This window comes from Drosophila mojavensis, unplaced genomic scaffold (genome assembly GCF_018153725.1).
Source record: "Drosophila mojavensis isolate 15081-1352.22 unplaced genomic scaffold, ASM1815372v1 contig_82, whole genome shotgun sequence".
NCBI lineage: Eukaryota > Metazoa > Arthropoda > Insecta > Diptera > Drosophilidae > Drosophila > Drosophila mojavensis.
The window spans coordinates 199,089-216,366 of NW_025318908.1; the positions used below are offsets into that span (position 1 = coordinate 199,089).

The following is a 17,278-nucleotide window of genomic DNA, read 5'->3' on the forward strand; positions in this document are numbered from 1 at the left end:
TATCAGTTCCGTATGCAACTCACATTTCTAGCTATCATTGACAACCATCGATATTTATAGTAATTAAAAAAAAAACGGTTTCACTTAATAAATTCATTTTTATTTTGTTAAAAGAAAAAAAGCGGGAATTGGTAAACTTAAATATCTAAAACAAACGTTCGTAATTTTGCATTGCATAGGTCTCAGTAGGTGTCACAGTTAATATGTATATCAAATCAACAAGTTTACGTTATGCTTGCTTTACAGCTAAAATACCACAATTAAATACCAAATTAAGGGTAAAGAGAGTTTTGGAGGGTTCTTAAATATTCCATTAAACCAGACTTTTCCACTATTCAAATAAAACGGTATCGTGTTCCTGCACTGAATAGAAATCCAACGTTTTGGCATTGTTTTCTAGGCGTACGACAAGTTCCGGATATTTGGCATCTATATAGCATAGTTTCGGAATTTCCCCAAGACGAAATCGCTTCATAATCAGTCCTTGTAACGTTTGCACCGTTATCATGCGTGGCACCTTCTTTTCCCATACTTCACCTGTCTGCCTATCCTGTATGCGGACTTTAATGAGATTGGATGGCTTGACTTGTATACGCGGCACAAAATCAGCGGGCGACCCATATTCTATGCAAGAAGAGAAGAACTGATTTGAAATCAACTATTACAATTGGTTAGCAATAACAACTTACTATTTACAATCCCCAGATAGGTGCGATGCTTCTTGTAGAATTCGCGTAGCGCATCAGCGCCCAATTTGGTCGCCTGTAGCCAGTCCAATGCATATTTCTTCCATATATCATATTCGGCACCGCGTCGCTGCTCAGGTGTTACCTTTGCCTTATTGACGACCTGCAGACCGGCTATGCTGGCCACTGCTTTGGAAAACATTTCATCAAAATTTGACTTCAAATGTGGCGTCTTATTCAATCGCTTCAATTGTGGCAATTTGTCGAGCTCGTTGAATGCTTCAGTCTAAAAAATATAAAATACAAATTGTAAAAATAAAAAAATACAAATTGTGAGAAAAACTGATATTTTAGTTATTACTCGCCTCATTCCATATGGGATTGTGCATCAAGCTGAGCTGCTCCAGCGACACAAACATATTTAGTTTTGACTGCGGCTCGCAATCAGGGAGCTGCAGCTGCTCAATTCCATTCTCAATTAGATTGAGAACACACAAGGTACTAATGTTGCCCAGCTTGCACACCTGGTCAAAATCCATGAGTTTAGTACGATGCAAATCGAGTTCACGCAGCCTTCGAAAAATTTTTGTGCAGTCAACTTCAGCTAGTTGACTTAACGCGTTTTCCTGTAGGCTCAGCGACTCAATATCCGGCCACAGCTGCGCCGTTTGCACCACATCCTGCCAGTTCGTGAAACCACAATTGCCCAAATTAATATGTTTAAGGTGACGAAATGAGGGAGCCAGTTCAACAACTTGTTTATCTGTGGGCAACAGCAAACGATTTGAGCTGCAAAGTAAAGTCATTATTTAAAATAGTTTTCGTTTGTAGAATCAAGGACACGTGCCTCAGGTTCAAGCTGTTGAGCAAAGGCAGCTGCTGAGTTATGCTAGCCACAATTTCCCAGTTCCAGATGAGAGTATGGCTTACATTGAGCGTAGTTAGCTGTGAGAGATCCTTCAGGTAACCTGCAGCATTGACTGGTGTCTCGTCCACGCTCACCTCCGAAAGCTGCTCAAACTTGCTTTGCTTGCGCGCGATCTTGTCCATGCCCACAACCTCGAAGAGTGAGGCCTGCATTGAAGCCTGTGCTTCACGTATCAGCGAAGTATCTACATTTTTGGAATCGTAATTGAGATAACGTTCGCGTGCCGCATCTTCAAGCGTGGCACAGGGCCCTAACTTTCCCGGTCGTATAAAACTGCCAGCTGTAGGCAATCGCGTTTGAAAATATCGTTTGCCATCGACCATGCCGTTGTGCTTGCCCCTCAGCCCGTCGTCCCACTCGATGCCCAGCCAAGTACCACAGTGCCCGTTTACCTGCAATGCATATGAAAACTATCATATATTCCTTGAAATAACATGTATTAACACGCCTACCTCGCCCACGTATTTAACGGTGCCATAATTATTGCCGATTTTGATGCGTGTACCCAGCGGATAAAACAGCTGCGCCTCATCTATAACTCCAACCATTGTTGTTTTTGTTTGCCTTTCTTACAAAGCCTACTTCTGTGTTTGCACGTTCTTTTGCGGTATCTCTTCTCTAAAGCGTGCAAGTTAAAAAAATATTAATAATACTTTTTGATACTAATCAATTTTGCGTAAATTTTACAATAAAATAGAAATTCTTTATTTTGTATAGTATTGACTCACAGTAAACAGTTACAGGGTTGTTAACACTAGGGCTGCATCACTTTTCATAGTATTCCTATACCACTAACCACTAATACTTACCATATAACACCAAAATATCGCCGACAATCGATTTCAAACGATATTTGTCCCAACTGTTATCATTAGAAGTATTTCAACCTTTAACAGAAACAGTCACACCTTGCATGTGTCTTTGTGCTTGCGAATTGCTAAGGATTGTTTTCAATTATTTTATTATTTGCACCAGTTGTAACGCTATTTTAATTTAATAGATATTTAAACAAGTCTAAGCATTTGCGTATGTAACAAAGGTAAGAATAAAATATATCACACTTAATCATATCAAATGAGAAACCGGCATAGTATGCATTAAGTATGTAAACACTTGCCGAATCAAGTAGCTAACTGTTCGGCAGAAAACGGTACATCCCCAAAAAATAGCAAAATGGTAAGGAGCGATCCGAAACCGAATTATTTACACTGCTTCTATCGCATTTGTAGTTAATTGCATGTGCGCCACTTCAGTGTACGATTTACAATCGAAAAGTGCAGAAGCAACATAAAATCATATTGGAAATATGTCAGAAAATAAGGAGACTGACAAACTTGAGGTAAATAATAATAATTAAAATTCAGTTCCTGTGAAACATTTCTGTTTTTAATTTCACTCAGGCACGAAGCTATCAACTGCGACTCGTGGAATACATTGTTAAACGAAATGGCATTATTTACTTGCCCACTGGCTCGGGCAAAACTTACGTGGCCATCCTGGCCCTCAAGCGATTTTCTCAAAACATGGACAAGTGAGTGCAACAACTTAATTATCGAATCGATTTAACTTAAATAAAAGTTACAAATAATATCAGCAGTGCTCTAGTCGGGAGTCTTTGACTAGCAGATACCCCGGACTTAACTTTAAACTGCAGTATCAGGCATTTCATATTACTTTGCATATATTTACACATACAGGCGCACAGAAACACAATGATAATCAAATGCACAGTCGCGCAGTTTACGCTGTAATTGCAGTTGACAGTAAGCAATAATTACATAGAGTCGCCCAATAAGAGAGCAAACAACATTCCTTCTCGCTTCCATTTGATCTGCAACCTGTTGCATACGGCTCATTTCGTAATTACAAATAACAAAAAATTCGGACGTTTTCGTATTTGTGAAAACAAACGGTATCGCTGTTATTTATTATTGACTTGAAATTTGCGATTCTTCTAAAAGGTTAATTACGAAATAGCAATAATACATACACCATACAATGCTTGTCCATCTATTTAGGTACGGTTAATCGCCAAATATTGAGTTGTTAACAATTTTAGTGTTGATCAGTGTACAAAAATACTGTAGAGTGATTTCACTAAATACTATTTTTATAGCATAAGCTTACATTTGTGTTAAGAATAAAATATCCTCATAAGTTTGTTTGGGCTGAAAAATGTTGCGAAAATTCTTGAAACGCTTCTGATGAATCATACTCAGTGCATATAAAGCTTATCTTGCAGTCTTGCTTTTTTATGTAAGTTCATACAGAAGCAAATGAAAATACGGGACTTTACGTTACAAAATTGCTTTCTTTTTCAAAGGGCTAGATGTTTTATATATTTAGATTTATACATATGTTTTTTTTTTTTTTTTTTTTTTTTTTTTTGTATACAGAAATTAGGGTATAATGGTATTGTTAAAAGTATGTAACATGCAGAATGAGGCGTGACAGACCCCACAAAGTATATATATTCTTGATCAGGGCGACGAGCTGAGTCGATTTAGTCCTGTCCGTCTGTCCGTATGCTTGAACGCTCCGATCTCAGAAGATTTAAAAGTTTGGCACTTGAAATTTGTTTTCCTAGGTCCGTGTATACCGTGCATATGCTTTAAAAAAATCGCCAACTTGTCCCGTTATTTTGTTATCGACTAAAAACATGATCGAAAACCAGTAATAAATTTATATTTGCTACATTTTTAATGCTAGAGTCTCCACCCAAGCCGAATAGCATGTTCATTTCAAAATATTTAAAATAACAAGTGAGAGTACTCGGTCGAGTCTGCTCGACTTGGCTCCTTGGGCTGTTGTTCTGGTTATTCTGCGCATTTTTGTGTACGCATACGGTGGCGCATGCACGCGTTTGCTGAATGCGCGGTGGGCGGCGGCTGCGCTGCGGTGAGGCCGGTGTTGTGTGAGTTTGTTTGGTGGATGGTTTCTATATAAAGAAAAACTTGATATGCACGTGATATACACGGACCTAGGAAACAAAATTTCAAGTCTAGCTCTTATATCTTCTGAAATCGACGCGTTCATACATACGGACGGACGGACGGACGGACAGACAGATGGACAGGGCCAAATCGACTTAGCTCGTCGCCCTGATCAAGAATATATATACTTTGTGGGGTCTGCCACGCCTCCTTCTCCCTGTTACATACATTTCAACAAAACCATTATACCCTGATTTCCCATTGAAAATGGGTTCAGGGTATAAAAATCGCCGGCGCTTCAGCCTACAGCACCACCGCGTCGATTCGAGCGACATCAGTTAAAACGAAACCACATTGTTATGACGCCACATAGCAAAGAAAAGCCAGTGTAGCGGCTGGAAATTCAAAAACAATGCAAAGGCAAATCAATTGCTGCGAGATTCTTAGAATATGCTAGAGTACGCATTTATGTGTGCATAAATACACACACACAAATGAGCGCGTTTATAAGGCTGGAATGCTTGATGCTATGCGTGCAGGCTTACATATGTATATACATTATTACATATGTATGTATTTGCGTATATGTTATGAGGGCTATTTAAGAAGAAACAAATTTAAGCTTATAAAATTATTCGACTAAGAAAAAGAAAAGTATTAAGTGCCATTCATTCAAGCTCGCGCCTTCCCAATAAAATATCTATTTTATAAAAAACGAAGTATGTATGAAAAAAAAAGAAAAAAAAATATTGAAGAAGTTTCGAACCTCCCCTACTCTAACATAATTTGCGTCGCCCTTAGCACCCGCACCACTGCTTTGCTTGGCCATCCAGTTGCTAAAATAGAATAGCTTATTAAGACAGCGTCATCAGACAAAACTACAGTAACGGCTAGAAAGTCCAGAAATCAATCGAAATTCTAAGAATGTGAGAAAAGGCGCGCTTCTGTCTGTACGCATAGAATAGACGATGAGTGTGTGCATATGTATAGGAAAATCGCGCTGAGCTGCTGCTAGCTTGAAGCCGGTATCCAATATATAGATATAAATATATATTATTAAAAGTCAAAATTGTATAAATTATATATGTATATAATTTGAATGCAATGATGCAATGATCATAGCAATAGCTATCGATGGTTTTCCAATTTTAATGGGATCATGCCCTGTTTTTTGTTGCGTACTAGACTTGAAAATTGCATCATATACTCTGGTTGACAGCGTTGGGGCTGTGAATGAGTCTTCTGCAATCGGTATCGCCCGACTGCAACGTTCTTACTTATTTTTATACCCTGAACCCATTGAAAATGGGAAATCAGGGTATAATGGTTTTCTGAAAAAGTATGTAACGGGCAGAAGGAGGCGTGGCTGACCCCATAAAGTATATATATTCTTGATCAGCGCGACGAGCTGAGTTGATATAGCCCTGTCCGTCTGTCCGTCCGTATGAGTGCGTCGATCTCAGAAGTTATAAGAGCTAGAGAGCTGAAATTTGGCATGCATACTCGGGTGTACCATACGCAGTACGAGTTTGCTTTATTTTTTCGATAATTCATCCGATAACTTTTTTATCGCGAATAATCGAAAAATCGGCATTGTTTTTTCAGCCTAATTTGAACATTTTTAGACCTGGAGTCTTCAAATTTGCGTTGTATATTAAGTTAATGGAAACAAAGATTTTGTAATCTACAGATTTTGGATACCACGCCCCCTTTCCCCCCAATTTGTAAAAAACGCATTTCAAGTACTAGAGTACATTGCTTTGGAATGTACACACATATTCATAATATGATTACATTCTGAAAGTTTCATTAAGATCTTATGTCTACAAAAGAAATTATTCAACAAATAAATTCTCATAATATTGCCCACACTGCAGCGCAGCCCAAGCGCAGTCGCTGCTTACTGCGCAGTTAGCAATGCGCTGGCTTATGCGTGCGTGTGGATGCATGTGTATGTATGTGTGCATAAAAATGCAGAATGATTAGAATATCAGCTTAGAGGTTCAGGGTATCTCCTAGTCGAGCAGTCTGGACTAGAGCCTTCTTACTTGTATTTTTTTTTTTTTTTTTTTTTTTTTTAAATATATACCAAACTATACTGTATACTATAACACTCGTTTTGCCAAATCAATAGACGATGCTAAAAGCAATTTAGTCGCTAAGTCCTGAGCTTCTAGCTTCAAAACTGTAGAAAATTCAGCTTTTCCGATTTGACACGCCCCCAATAGGTGTAGAATAATTTTTGGCCCGTTATTAAAACGGTTTTTAGGTTATGTGATTACAATTTTGATGCTTACACAATAAAAATGTGAAAATAAATAATAGGGCATTTTCGATATGAGAAAGAGGCGTCATTATACTCATTCACGAAAGTGAATTAGTATATTGGTTTTGTGCAATGTCCGTCTTGCTGTCTGTCCGTATGAACGCAGTTTATTTTGGCGCTATTGAAGCTAGAGACTTGAAATTCGGAACACATGCTCGGGAATATCTCCGATTTATAGTGTTAAAATTTTACCGATCCGCCCACAAGAGGCGTGGCAAACCGTAACAGTTTATATATATATATATATATATATATATATATATAAATATTTAAGAAAATTTAAAGCGAGCAAAAGTGGATACATAGCTCGTTTCATGTAACCAGCTCAAAAACTTGACTTTATAAGCAATATGTGAAACATATGTTTTGATTTCCTTAGTTAAATATACACTTCGCGTCATCAGGTTAGCGCCCCCCCTTACACTCATTTTCTTTTACGTTTTTCTCTTTGCCTATTGCACACAACTTCTTGGTTTTTTTTTTTATTTCATTATCATCATATGAGATGTCTCTCATACCAAAAAAAAGCGCGAGTGAAAACCCGTTATGTTTTATTTTCTATCCTTCTCTATTTTCGCAAAAAATGTGTGCACTTATTTTGCGTCATCAGATTAGAGCCCCAAATGCAATTGTAATTATCTTGCTTATTTTGGCAATTACACTCACCAAATTTTTTGTGAAGCTCAAAGTATTCAATATATTTATAGTATGGGTAAAGAAACAGTTTTATCTTTGGTTGAAAATCAAATATTGAGGCATACTTTGAATCTAGACTATTCAACCATAAAATTGCTGAAAAATCAGGAAAAAACAGAAAACTAAGTGGCAATTTTCTTACAAATAGGGAAAACTATGGAAAAAACTATATAAGCGGCAATAATCAAGTGATTTCAGAAGGAAATAGAAGAGCATTAGTTCGAGAAGCTTCGAATTCCCACGAATCGACCACCAAGATTAGCGTTAAAATCAATGTTAGGACGAGCTTATCAACGGTCTAAAGAGCAATTAAGAAAGTTAATTACTTAAAGAAACAGAATGTAAAAAAAAAGTCACCAGTCGATATGCTGAGAAAAGAAATACGCATTAATTTTGGCCGGGCGAACATGACGTGGCCTATCCAATGGCAGCATGTTGGCTTTTCTGATGAGAAAAATTGAATTTGGAAGGAACTGATGGCTATAATTATTATATCCATGACCTACTCATAGAAGAACATTATTTGGAACGGTTTCCAAGCCGCTGCGGCGGGGGGTGGTGTGGCATTTGTGTAGGTATCAATATCTTACTACAGCACTTGCAAGCTTCAATTTTTGACATCGCGCATGAACGCATAGGACCATAATATCGTGTTTAAAACTGCTGTTCCGCATTTCTATAACCTGTCTGAAAACCGGCATTAGATTTTCCAGCATGATAATGCCCCAATTCAGACCGCCCGATCCCTGAAGTCCTGGATTCAGGGCCAAAAAATTGATCTCATGGAGTGGCCACCATACTCACTCGACCTTAATATCATTGGAAACGTCTGGGGATGGTTGGTCAGGAAAGTATATGAGTCCGGAAAGCATTATAGTACAAAGACAGAGTTAATCGAAGGTACTGAACACGCTTAATCAACCATATCCTTGAATAATATTGAACAACTTTATAATTCCATTCCTAATCGAATTTTTTAAGTAATTTCAAACAAAAAACGGCACTACGCACTACTAATATTACTTAAAAATAACAATAGCTTAAAATACAGGTGTTATTTTTGGTAATTAACTTAAATAAATTGAATTTAGCGCAGGGGGCGCTAATCTGATGACCAAATTTTTGTTACATGTTTTTTGTACATTTTACAAAAAAAATTATTAAAAAATAATCCTTATTGTTACAGTAGCCATTCTTTTTGTATTTTAAAGAAAAATAAATGGAGTATAATGTAAAAAAATGGAGCTCTGCTGGTTTAGATTTTATTTAGCTTTGAGGTTGAGTGTAAAGGGGGGCGCTAACCTGATGACGCGCAGTGTATCTAATGAATCTGAGTCCAAAGTTTCAGACCAAATTCATGCATCTTTTAAGCTTTTACAGGCTCGCCACTGTAATTGTTTATTATATTGGAAACTATTGTATATATTTATATTTTGCAGATCGATCGAAGAGGGCGGTCAGCGTGCCTTATTCATTTGCAATACCGTTGAGCTGGCTCGACAGCAAGCTATCTGTGTACGAAAGCTCACGAACTTCAAAGTCGGATATTATGTCGGAGAGCAGGGCACCGACAATTGGAAAAAAAACAAATGGGACGAGGAAATACATAATCATCAAGTGAGTCTATCAACACATGATTGTTCTACTAAGAAGTCAAATATTGTTCTGCATGAATATGTAAACATTTCTTGTATGTACTCAACAAGCATATAGTACAATTATAGATAAGAGCTAAAACAAGTAAGTAAGAAGGATCAAGTCGAGACTGCTCGACTAGGAGATACCCTGAACCCTCCAAGCTGCTTTTCGAATCATTCTGCACTTCTTTTATGCACAAATGCATACACATGCACGCTCTCTGCTAATTATGAAACTATCAGAGTGTGATCAAATGTGTGTAAATTCCAAAGCACAAGTCTCTAGTGTGATATTAGAGGAACTGAATGAAAAGTCGACCATTGAGTTTTGAGTTCCTTTATTGAATAATTTCTTAATTCTAAGACAATTGTCACGTACAGCTAAAATCGGTTGGCTGCGCTACCAGTGAAGCCGGCAGAGCAGCGGTCCGCTTATGTATTTATGTTTATATGTGTAAAAGTGTTTATGTGTATTAATGTATAAATGCATAAATGTATATGCATATAAAAGTGTATATGTATGTATATAATGTTTACATAAAAATATGTTTATATGTATGCCGACGCAGCGGTTGAGCGAGGATGTATCATATTACTTATTGCGACGGAGTCTTGCGCTGTAAGATCTGCCTCGTCAGCAATGTACTTAAAGTTCTTTTCCACTTCCACTTCCAAGAATTGACGATATTCTTGACCAACTAGGGAGAGCTAAATATTTTTCATGCCTAGACTTAATGTCTGGATTTCATCAAATAGAGTTAAAAGAACACTCTAGAAATTTAACGTCCTTTTCGACCAGCAATGGTTCATATCGTTTTACACGATTACCTTACGGTTTAAAAATAGCGCCAAATTCTTTTCAAAGAATGATGACTATAGCATTTTCTGGATTAAACCCTTCACAAGCTTTCTTGTATATGGATGACTTAATTGTCATCGGTTGTTCTGAAAAACACATGATCAAAAACTTGACAGATGTTTTTGACCTGTGCAGAAAACACAGTCTAAACCTACATCCAGAAAACTGTTCTTTCTTCATGCACGAAGTGACATTTCTAGGTCATAAGTGTACTGATAATGGTATTTTACCAGATGACAAAAAATATGATGTCGTCGAAAAATACCCAGTCCCCACGGACGCTGATAGCGCTAGAAGATTTATTGCATTCTGCAACTATTATAGACGATTAATTAAAAACTTCGCCGAACATTCACGGCACATAACTAGATTATGCAAAAAGAATATCAATTTCCAATGGTCTGAGGAATGCCAAAATGCATTCGAATATTTAAAGAAAGCCTTAATTAAGCCCACCTTGTTGAAATACCCTGATTTCAATAAAGAATTTTGCAGCCATCCACTGGGCAATTACATACTTTAGACCATATATTTATGGCAAACACTTTACTGTAAAAACGGATCACAGACCATTAACATACTTGTTCTCAATGACAAGAGTTCTACATGGTATGCAAAATATGTAAATTACAAAATCTTCGTATCCATTAAATATACATACATACATAATGAATCTGAAGTCTAATAGTATTCAAATTAGGCTGAAACAACTAAATTATTTTATGAATTATTCTCGATAAAAAAGATATCGAGTTATCGAAAAAATAGAACATATATTCTGAGATCTAGGAGTTCATACGGACCGACAGACAGAGCCATTATACCCTGATTTCCCATTTGCAATGGGTTCAGGGTTTACAAATTTGCCAAACCAATGCTGAGCCTTAAAAACTCCGATATATGTATATACACCATGGATTAAATTATATGCTTAAGTTTGGAACTCAGAAGAATCAAGAGTAATAAAAGCTGAGAACCAGTTACCATCAGTTACAAAGGTACATGATTTCATGGTGGTAATGGAGATCACCGTTATTGAAAATAGGAATTTTGACTATATGGTAATACGATGAGTAAGCCAATTGGAATAAATACAATCTTTACAGTTAGAAGCTTAAAATTCAACCAATTATTTTTAGTTGAGCAATTGATTTACGTTACTTTGATCGACTATAAAATCTCATTTCAGGTATTAGTAGGCACTGCTCAGGTCATACTCAATTTAATCAGCGAAAATTACATGTCCCTGACTTCGGTGAGCATTGCGATTCTAGACGAATGCCACCATGGCACTGGCAAACACCCATACCACGAGTTTATGAAGCTTGTTCAAATGCAAATGGAATCAGGTATAAAAAAACTACCCCGCATCGTAGGTCTGACTGGCGTCCTGATTAAAGGCAACGAAATCAAGGAGGTAGCCAAAAGGTTAAAAGAGCTGGAAACCACATATTGTGGGAACATTATCACCGTCTCTGACACCAAGGAATTGGAGAACGTAATGCTGTGAGCATGCACATATAAAAAGATTATTAAATACTAACTTATTCTTTGCATGCTTCCCAGTCACTCGACAAAACCGCGCGAATCCATAATGACCTATAAATCGGAAGTTCAAACATTTGGAAAAATTGAAGAAATCAGGCAACGCATCAGAAACTACTTTTATACGCTGGAACTCCAAGACATTGGGCATCAGCCTGTGCGTATGAGCAAGGGGATGCGAATCCAGCGCGAACCGAACAAAAAGAGCGCCATTAAACTACAAATTAATGACTTTCTATACCAACTGGATAACTACGGCATCTATGCGGGATCCATTGCAATCGTTTCCTTGATAGTGGAGTTTGAAATAAAGCGGCGACAGGCTGAGACGCTCAGTTTGCGTAATATGTATCGTTCAGCCATCACTCTCTGTGAGAGTGTGCGCCACATGTTGGTTTCCAAACTACGCGACATGTTGGACGACGATCAAATGTCCGACGACATGATAAATACAGAAGAAGTGATCATGAACTTCTCCACGCCGAAAGTGCAATTGTTTTTGCAGTATCTGAAGCAAACCTTTGCCAACAAGCAGCCCAAAGATATTTGCTGTCTGGTATTTGTAGAGCGTCGCTATACGTGCAAGTGTATCTATGGACTGCTGCTTAACTATATTGCAGCCACGCCCGAGCTACGAAACGTGCTGTTTCCACAATTTATGGTTGGGCGCAGTGGTATTTTTCATGATTTCGACAAACTCGAACGTCGCTGGCTAAAATCGGTAAGTAATTAAACCGATTGATTCTCAATTACGAAATTACAATTCTTGATTTCTTACGCGTTAGTTGAAACAAAATTTGACCATGTATTGTTATTCCTAGTTGTGAGACTGCTGAATAGCAACGTCCGACTATGCGATTTTCTAGTGTATATTCCAATGATGGGACGGGCTCGGGAAATACCATAATTTCAGGTTTTTATTTAAGACATATTTTGTTGCTCTCAGGCAATTCAAGAGTTTCGGGATGGTGAGGCAAACATAATGATATGTTCCAGCGTTCTGGAGGAAGGCATAGATGTACAAGCCTGCAACTATGTAATCATATTGGATCCGATAAAGACGTTCAATATGTATGTGCAAACCAAAGGACGTGCGCGCTCAAAGGAAGCATCATTTATGATCATCTCGTCGGATCTTGAGAAGCAAAAGACGTCGACTCAAATACTGCAGTATCGGAAGGCACACGCCGACATCGGTGAATATCTGAAAGATCGTGTGCTAGAGCGTGCAGATCCACAACTGAACGATATCAACGAGCACTTCCAGGATGATATTCCGCCGTTCATCAACGGAAGTGGTGCCGTGTTGCTGGCCAGCAGTGCCCTAGCCCTAGTGCATCGCTATTGCCAACATATGCCGTCAGATGCCTTTGGCATTGTTCTGCCCTGGTTCAAGCTACTCGAGCAGGAGGAACGAAAGGCATTTACCAAAGATTGGGCGCAAAAATATGTTGTGTCCCTAACTTTGCCACTTAACTCAGCGTTACGCGAAACAATCTATGTAAGCGATCACAATTATGGTTTTCTTCGATCCTCGATCATTATGATCTATTGTCCCATTCATTTACAGAGCGATGCCATGCCCTACACGCGCTTGGCTAAGATTTCAGCGGCATTTAAGACCTGTGTCAAACTCTACCAGATGGGTGAACTTAATGAGCGCTTTTTGCCCACAACAGCAATCGAACGCGTTGCCGAGATCGCCAATATTCACTTTGAGCACTGGAAGAACTACGGCGACAATGGTGTGTATTGATTTCTATTCCAAATGCGTATGAGTGGAATTCATGATTTTAACTTGACGACTCCTTATTTAAATTTAATAATCCAAGAGAATCTGCAAGAATATTGCATATACGGAAGAAAACAGTTGAATATTGATGAATCTAGCTATTAAACATTTGAAGATATGGTTATACGGATTTGCACTAAAATAATAACATTTGGACACATAATTTATGTTTAAGCAGATGTAAAATTTTCATACTTACGCTCATGCAACACCCCCAAAGAACATTCAAATTATTTTTAAACATTCGAAGTATCATATCAATAGCGACGATATGATTTGCGCTCATACAGATATATATATATATATGTCCATATACTATTAAGCTCGTACATTTTGTTTATTTGCAGTTACCTTTAAACGTTCAGATCGCGAACAGATCAACAGCAACATGAAAACATATGCCACAAAATATCCAGAAGAATTGAACGATGCGATGCCGCAAGTGGGAGCTACGTGTTATGCATATGAGATTAGTGTGGAGCCACACTACGATCGCAATGATTACACGAGTCATATTTACGACTCGCTGCAGACGCGTCGAAACTACGCTCTGCTGCTGACTAAGCGGTTGCCCCGCATGGCCGAGATGCCGCTCTTCAGCCACCAGGGCAAGATGCATGCGCATGTGGCCGAACAGCCGCGGGCGGTGGTCATACAGACGGAGGAGCAGTTGGAACAGCTGCAGCATTTTCATGTGATGATCTTTCGAGATATCCTGCGCATTTGGCAGCCATTTTTCGTGTTCGATCGCCATAGTAATGAGAACTCTTTCCTCGTGGTGCCGCTGTCAGCAATGCCTGGCGTTGACATCGATTGGCCACTGGTGCAACAATTCCAACGGTTGCCCAAAGCTCACTCTAGAAGTCTGGCCGAGCGCCAGCAATTACCGCCACCTAATCCAGAGGACTTTGTGGGCACGATAGTGACGCAATGGTATGCCAATTATGATGAGAAACGTATGCTGGTTACCAAAGTCCACACAGACCTGACGCCCCTAAGCATGATGGAGGAAAAACATCAGGACAAGAACTACTACGAATTCACCATGTCAAAGTACCGCAACTACATTGGCGACGTAGTCCACAAGCAGCAGTTCTTGATCGAGGTGCGAGAACTGTCCGATCAGTTGAATTTTTATGTGCAGCAACGCGTTAAATCCTCGGCACAGAGTAAAGCGCGTGCCAAGGTGATGCTCATTCCTGAGCTGTGCTTTAATTTCGGCTTTCCTGGCGACCTGTGGGTGAAGTTGCTTTTCCTGCCTAGTATATTGCGACGTCTGCACTACATGCTGCATGCTGAGACTCTGCGTGTTCGGATTAATAAATATCTTGGCTTGGATAAAATGCCTCAGAACGGAGTGGATTACAGGCCGAGACCCTTGGAGATTGACTGGTCGCTCCGTCGGAATGTCGATCACCAAGGCAATGCGATGCATGCTGATGATTACGAAGAGCCGCGTCCGCTGCTCGAGCCCCTGCCAACCAAGGGAGTCGAGATGGCGATGGAAAAGCTGGAGATAACCGACCTGGAAGTGCCTTGGCAGCAGTATATGGAACCGCGCGACATTGAACGCAACGTCATGTCCACCTATCCCGTAGAGCTTTCATATTTTTACAATTTCACCAAAGGAAAGAATAATAGTTTCGAAAGTATGGAGTACGAGGACAAGGAGCTCTGGACCCAGTTGCAATTCAAAATGCCCGAGGGCAATATATATAGCAGTCAAACGCGTTCGAATAAGCTACCCGCCATAATGCCCTCCAGCACGGATAATGGAAAGCCTGTCGAACGTGTGGAGTTATCAGTGTTGCAACACAGCATTTCTAATGATCATATTACTCCGGCAGAACAGGGCGAATACCTGGCAGCCATCACATATGCTGGCAGTGTCGACGTCTTCGATATGGAGCGCTTCGAGCTTCTCGGCGATTGTTTTCTCAAACTCAGCGCCACCCTCTATTTGGCTAACAGGTATCCGGACTGGAATGAGGGCATCCTGACACAGGTACGTATATAACATTAATATATCATTGAAAATAATATATCATTGAAACGATTATGTGCATTTATATTTCTTATTGTTTCAGGTGAAATCGACGCTGGTTTCTAATCGTAATCTGTTATACTGCCTCAGCGAAACGGACATACCCCAACGCATCTGCAGCACGCTCTTCACACCGAAGTACTCATGGCTGCCGCCCAGTGTGTCCTTGCCTCAGAATGTGAAGGCTCTTTGGAAGGAGAATCCTGGCGTGGCAGCGCTGGTAGGTCCGCACAATTTGCGCAATTTATCCATCAGCGAGGAGGAGCTGTTCGGCGATGGCAATTGTGGAAAGCAATCGTTTATTAATTTTGTCAACGGCTGTCAAGCCAATCAGCAATCTCATCATGCGGGCTTGGACTACAGCAGCGAAATTAACTTCTGCCTGGGACAGGTGCAGATGCCCGATAAACTGATCGCCGACACCTTGGAGGCGATATTGGGCGTGGTTGTGAAAAACTATGGACTGCATCACGGCTTCCGTATGCTGGAATATTTTGGCATCTGCAAGCCAGACAATGGCAAGCCACTCACACAGTTACTAGATCTGCAGCTAGGTGGCTCACGGATGCGCACTAATATCTCGCAGCATGAGGTGGATGGTTTCTTGATCAATCATCAGTACTTGGAGAAAAATTTGGGTTACACTTTCTGCGATCGAGCTTATCTGCTGCAAGCCCTCACACATCCCTCAAATCCCACAAACCGTTTGACGGGTTGCTACCAGGAGTTGGAATTTATAGGCGATGCCATCTTGGATTTCCTAATCTCAGCTTACATATTTGAGCACAAAACTCGTATGACCCCTGGTCAGTTGACAGATCTGCGCTCGGCTCTGGTTAACAATACGACTCTGGCTTGCATTTGTGTGCGCCATCGATTCCATTTCTTCATTCTGGCAGAGAATGCTCTACTCTCTGAATCCATTCAAAATTTCGTGCAGTTCCAGGAGACGCAGAATCATCGCGTTACTAACCATGTACGCATTCTCATGGAGGAGAAAGATGTGCAGCCAGAGCCTCTTGACTCCGATGAAGAATTAGAAATGGCCGAGCTGGCGGCGAAGCAAGCCAAACCTGCAATCAGAGAAGCCGATGCTCCGAAAGTAGGCGAGTTTAACATTTCGCACAACGTCGATGTCCCCAAGGCCTTGGGTGATGTTCTGGAGGCACTTATAGCTGCCGTTTACCTAGACTGTCGCGACTTGAACACCACCTGGCAAGTGGTCTACAAACTGTTTGAGCCCGAACTACTCGAATTCTCGCGTAATGTGCCACTCAATCCGATCCGTCAACTCTTTGAGCACAAGCTGGCAAAGCCCACCTTTAGCTCGCCTGTCATGGACAATAACCAAGTGATGGTCACCTGTCAATTCATCTGCATGGACAAGACCATCAAGGTCTATGGCTTTGGCAACAACGGCAAGCAGGCCAAGTTGTCAGCTGCAAAGCATGCACTCCAAAAACTGGCCAAGTGCGAGGCATAGATCCTTCATTTCCACTTTCAAGTTTTTTCTTTATTTTTTATAATTTTGAATAAGAATATAAAATGTGATTATATAATTCAATGTTATTTATAATATATAAAATATATTTTTATACATTTTTAGGTATACAAGACACTGTATATTTAATTCAATAAAAAAACTATCTTTTAACTATGCTTCATTCCTGCTGTCTGTGTGAAAATACAATAAATGTAATATTTCTATAAACGTTGGGCTCGCGAAAGAAAGGTCTGACAGAGAGAAAATATACAGAATAATTGGAAAGAAATTTAATCGTGTTCTGCCCGTTGCTTATAAGGACCAAGCTAAAGAAAAAATGGGCCTTCTT

General features: G+C 39.6%; 2 protein-coding genes across 3 annotated transcripts; one reads left to right on the forward strand and one right to left on the reverse strand.

The window, feature by feature from the left end:
* Positions 1-78: 78 nt before the first annotated feature.
* LOC6581095 (tubulin-specific chaperone E) lies at positions 79-2,419 on the reverse strand. Its single transcript, XM_002006817.4, has 6 exons — positions 2,343-2,419; positions 2,067-2,232; positions 1,534-2,006; positions 1,052-1,475; positions 690-972; positions 79-624 (listed from the first exon to the last, which is right to left on the reverse strand). Exons 2-6 carry the CDS (start codon positions 2,160-2,162, stop codon positions 332-334), a joined length of 1,569 nt encoding a protein of 522 aa, XP_002006853.2. The 5' UTR covers positions 2,163-2,232; positions 2,343-2,419; the 3' UTR covers positions 79-331.
* Positions 2,420-2,511: 92 nt separating this feature from the next.
* On the forward strand, positions 2,512-17,108 carry LOC6581096 (endoribonuclease Dicer). 2 transcript variants are annotated; one of them, XM_015164603.3, is made up of 10 exons: positions 2,512-2,653; positions 2,844-2,953; positions 3,015-3,145; positions 9,009-9,186; positions 11,255-11,571; positions 11,632-12,331; positions 12,557-13,111; positions 13,181-13,355; positions 13,750-15,407; positions 15,490-17,108. In XM_015164603.3, exons 2-10 carry the CDS (start codon positions 2,921-2,923, stop codon positions 16,927-16,929), a joined length of 5,187 nt encoding a protein of 1,728 aa, XP_015020089.1. In that variant the 5' UTR covers positions 2,512-2,653; positions 2,844-2,920; the 3' UTR covers positions 16,930-17,108. The 2 variants fall into 2 exon arrangements, with proteins under 2 accessions (XP_015020089.1, XP_002006854.1); XM_002006818.4 differs by lacking the exon at positions 2,512-2,653 and adding an exon at positions 2,689-2,790.
* The last annotated feature ends 170 nt before the right edge of the window (positions 17,109-17,278 follow it).

Coding starts and splice junctions, on each gene's coding strand:
- LOC6581095 (XM_002006817.4), bottom strand. CDS start 2,162: ATGGTTGGAGTTATAGATGAGGCGCAGCTGTTTTATCCGCTGGGTACA. Junction 2,007..2,066: donor CCGTTAAATACGTGGGCGAG/GTAGGCGTGTTA, acceptor TATGCATTGCAG/GTAAACGGGCACTGTGGTAC. Junction 1,476..1,533: donor CTCAACAGCTTGAACCTGAG/GCACGTGTCCTT, acceptor TTTACTTTGCAG/CTCAAATCGTTTGCTGTTGC.
- LOC6581096 (XM_015164603.3), top strand. CDS start 2,921: ATGTCAGAAAATAAGGAGACTGACAAACTTGAG. Junction 13,112..13,180: donor CGTTACGCGAAACAATCTAT/GTAAGCGATCAC, acceptor ATTCATTTACAG/AGCGATGCCATGCCCTACAC. Junction 13,356..13,749: donor GAAGAACTACGGCGACAATG/GTGTGTATTGAT, acceptor GTTTATTTGCAG/TTACCTTTAAACGTTCAGAT.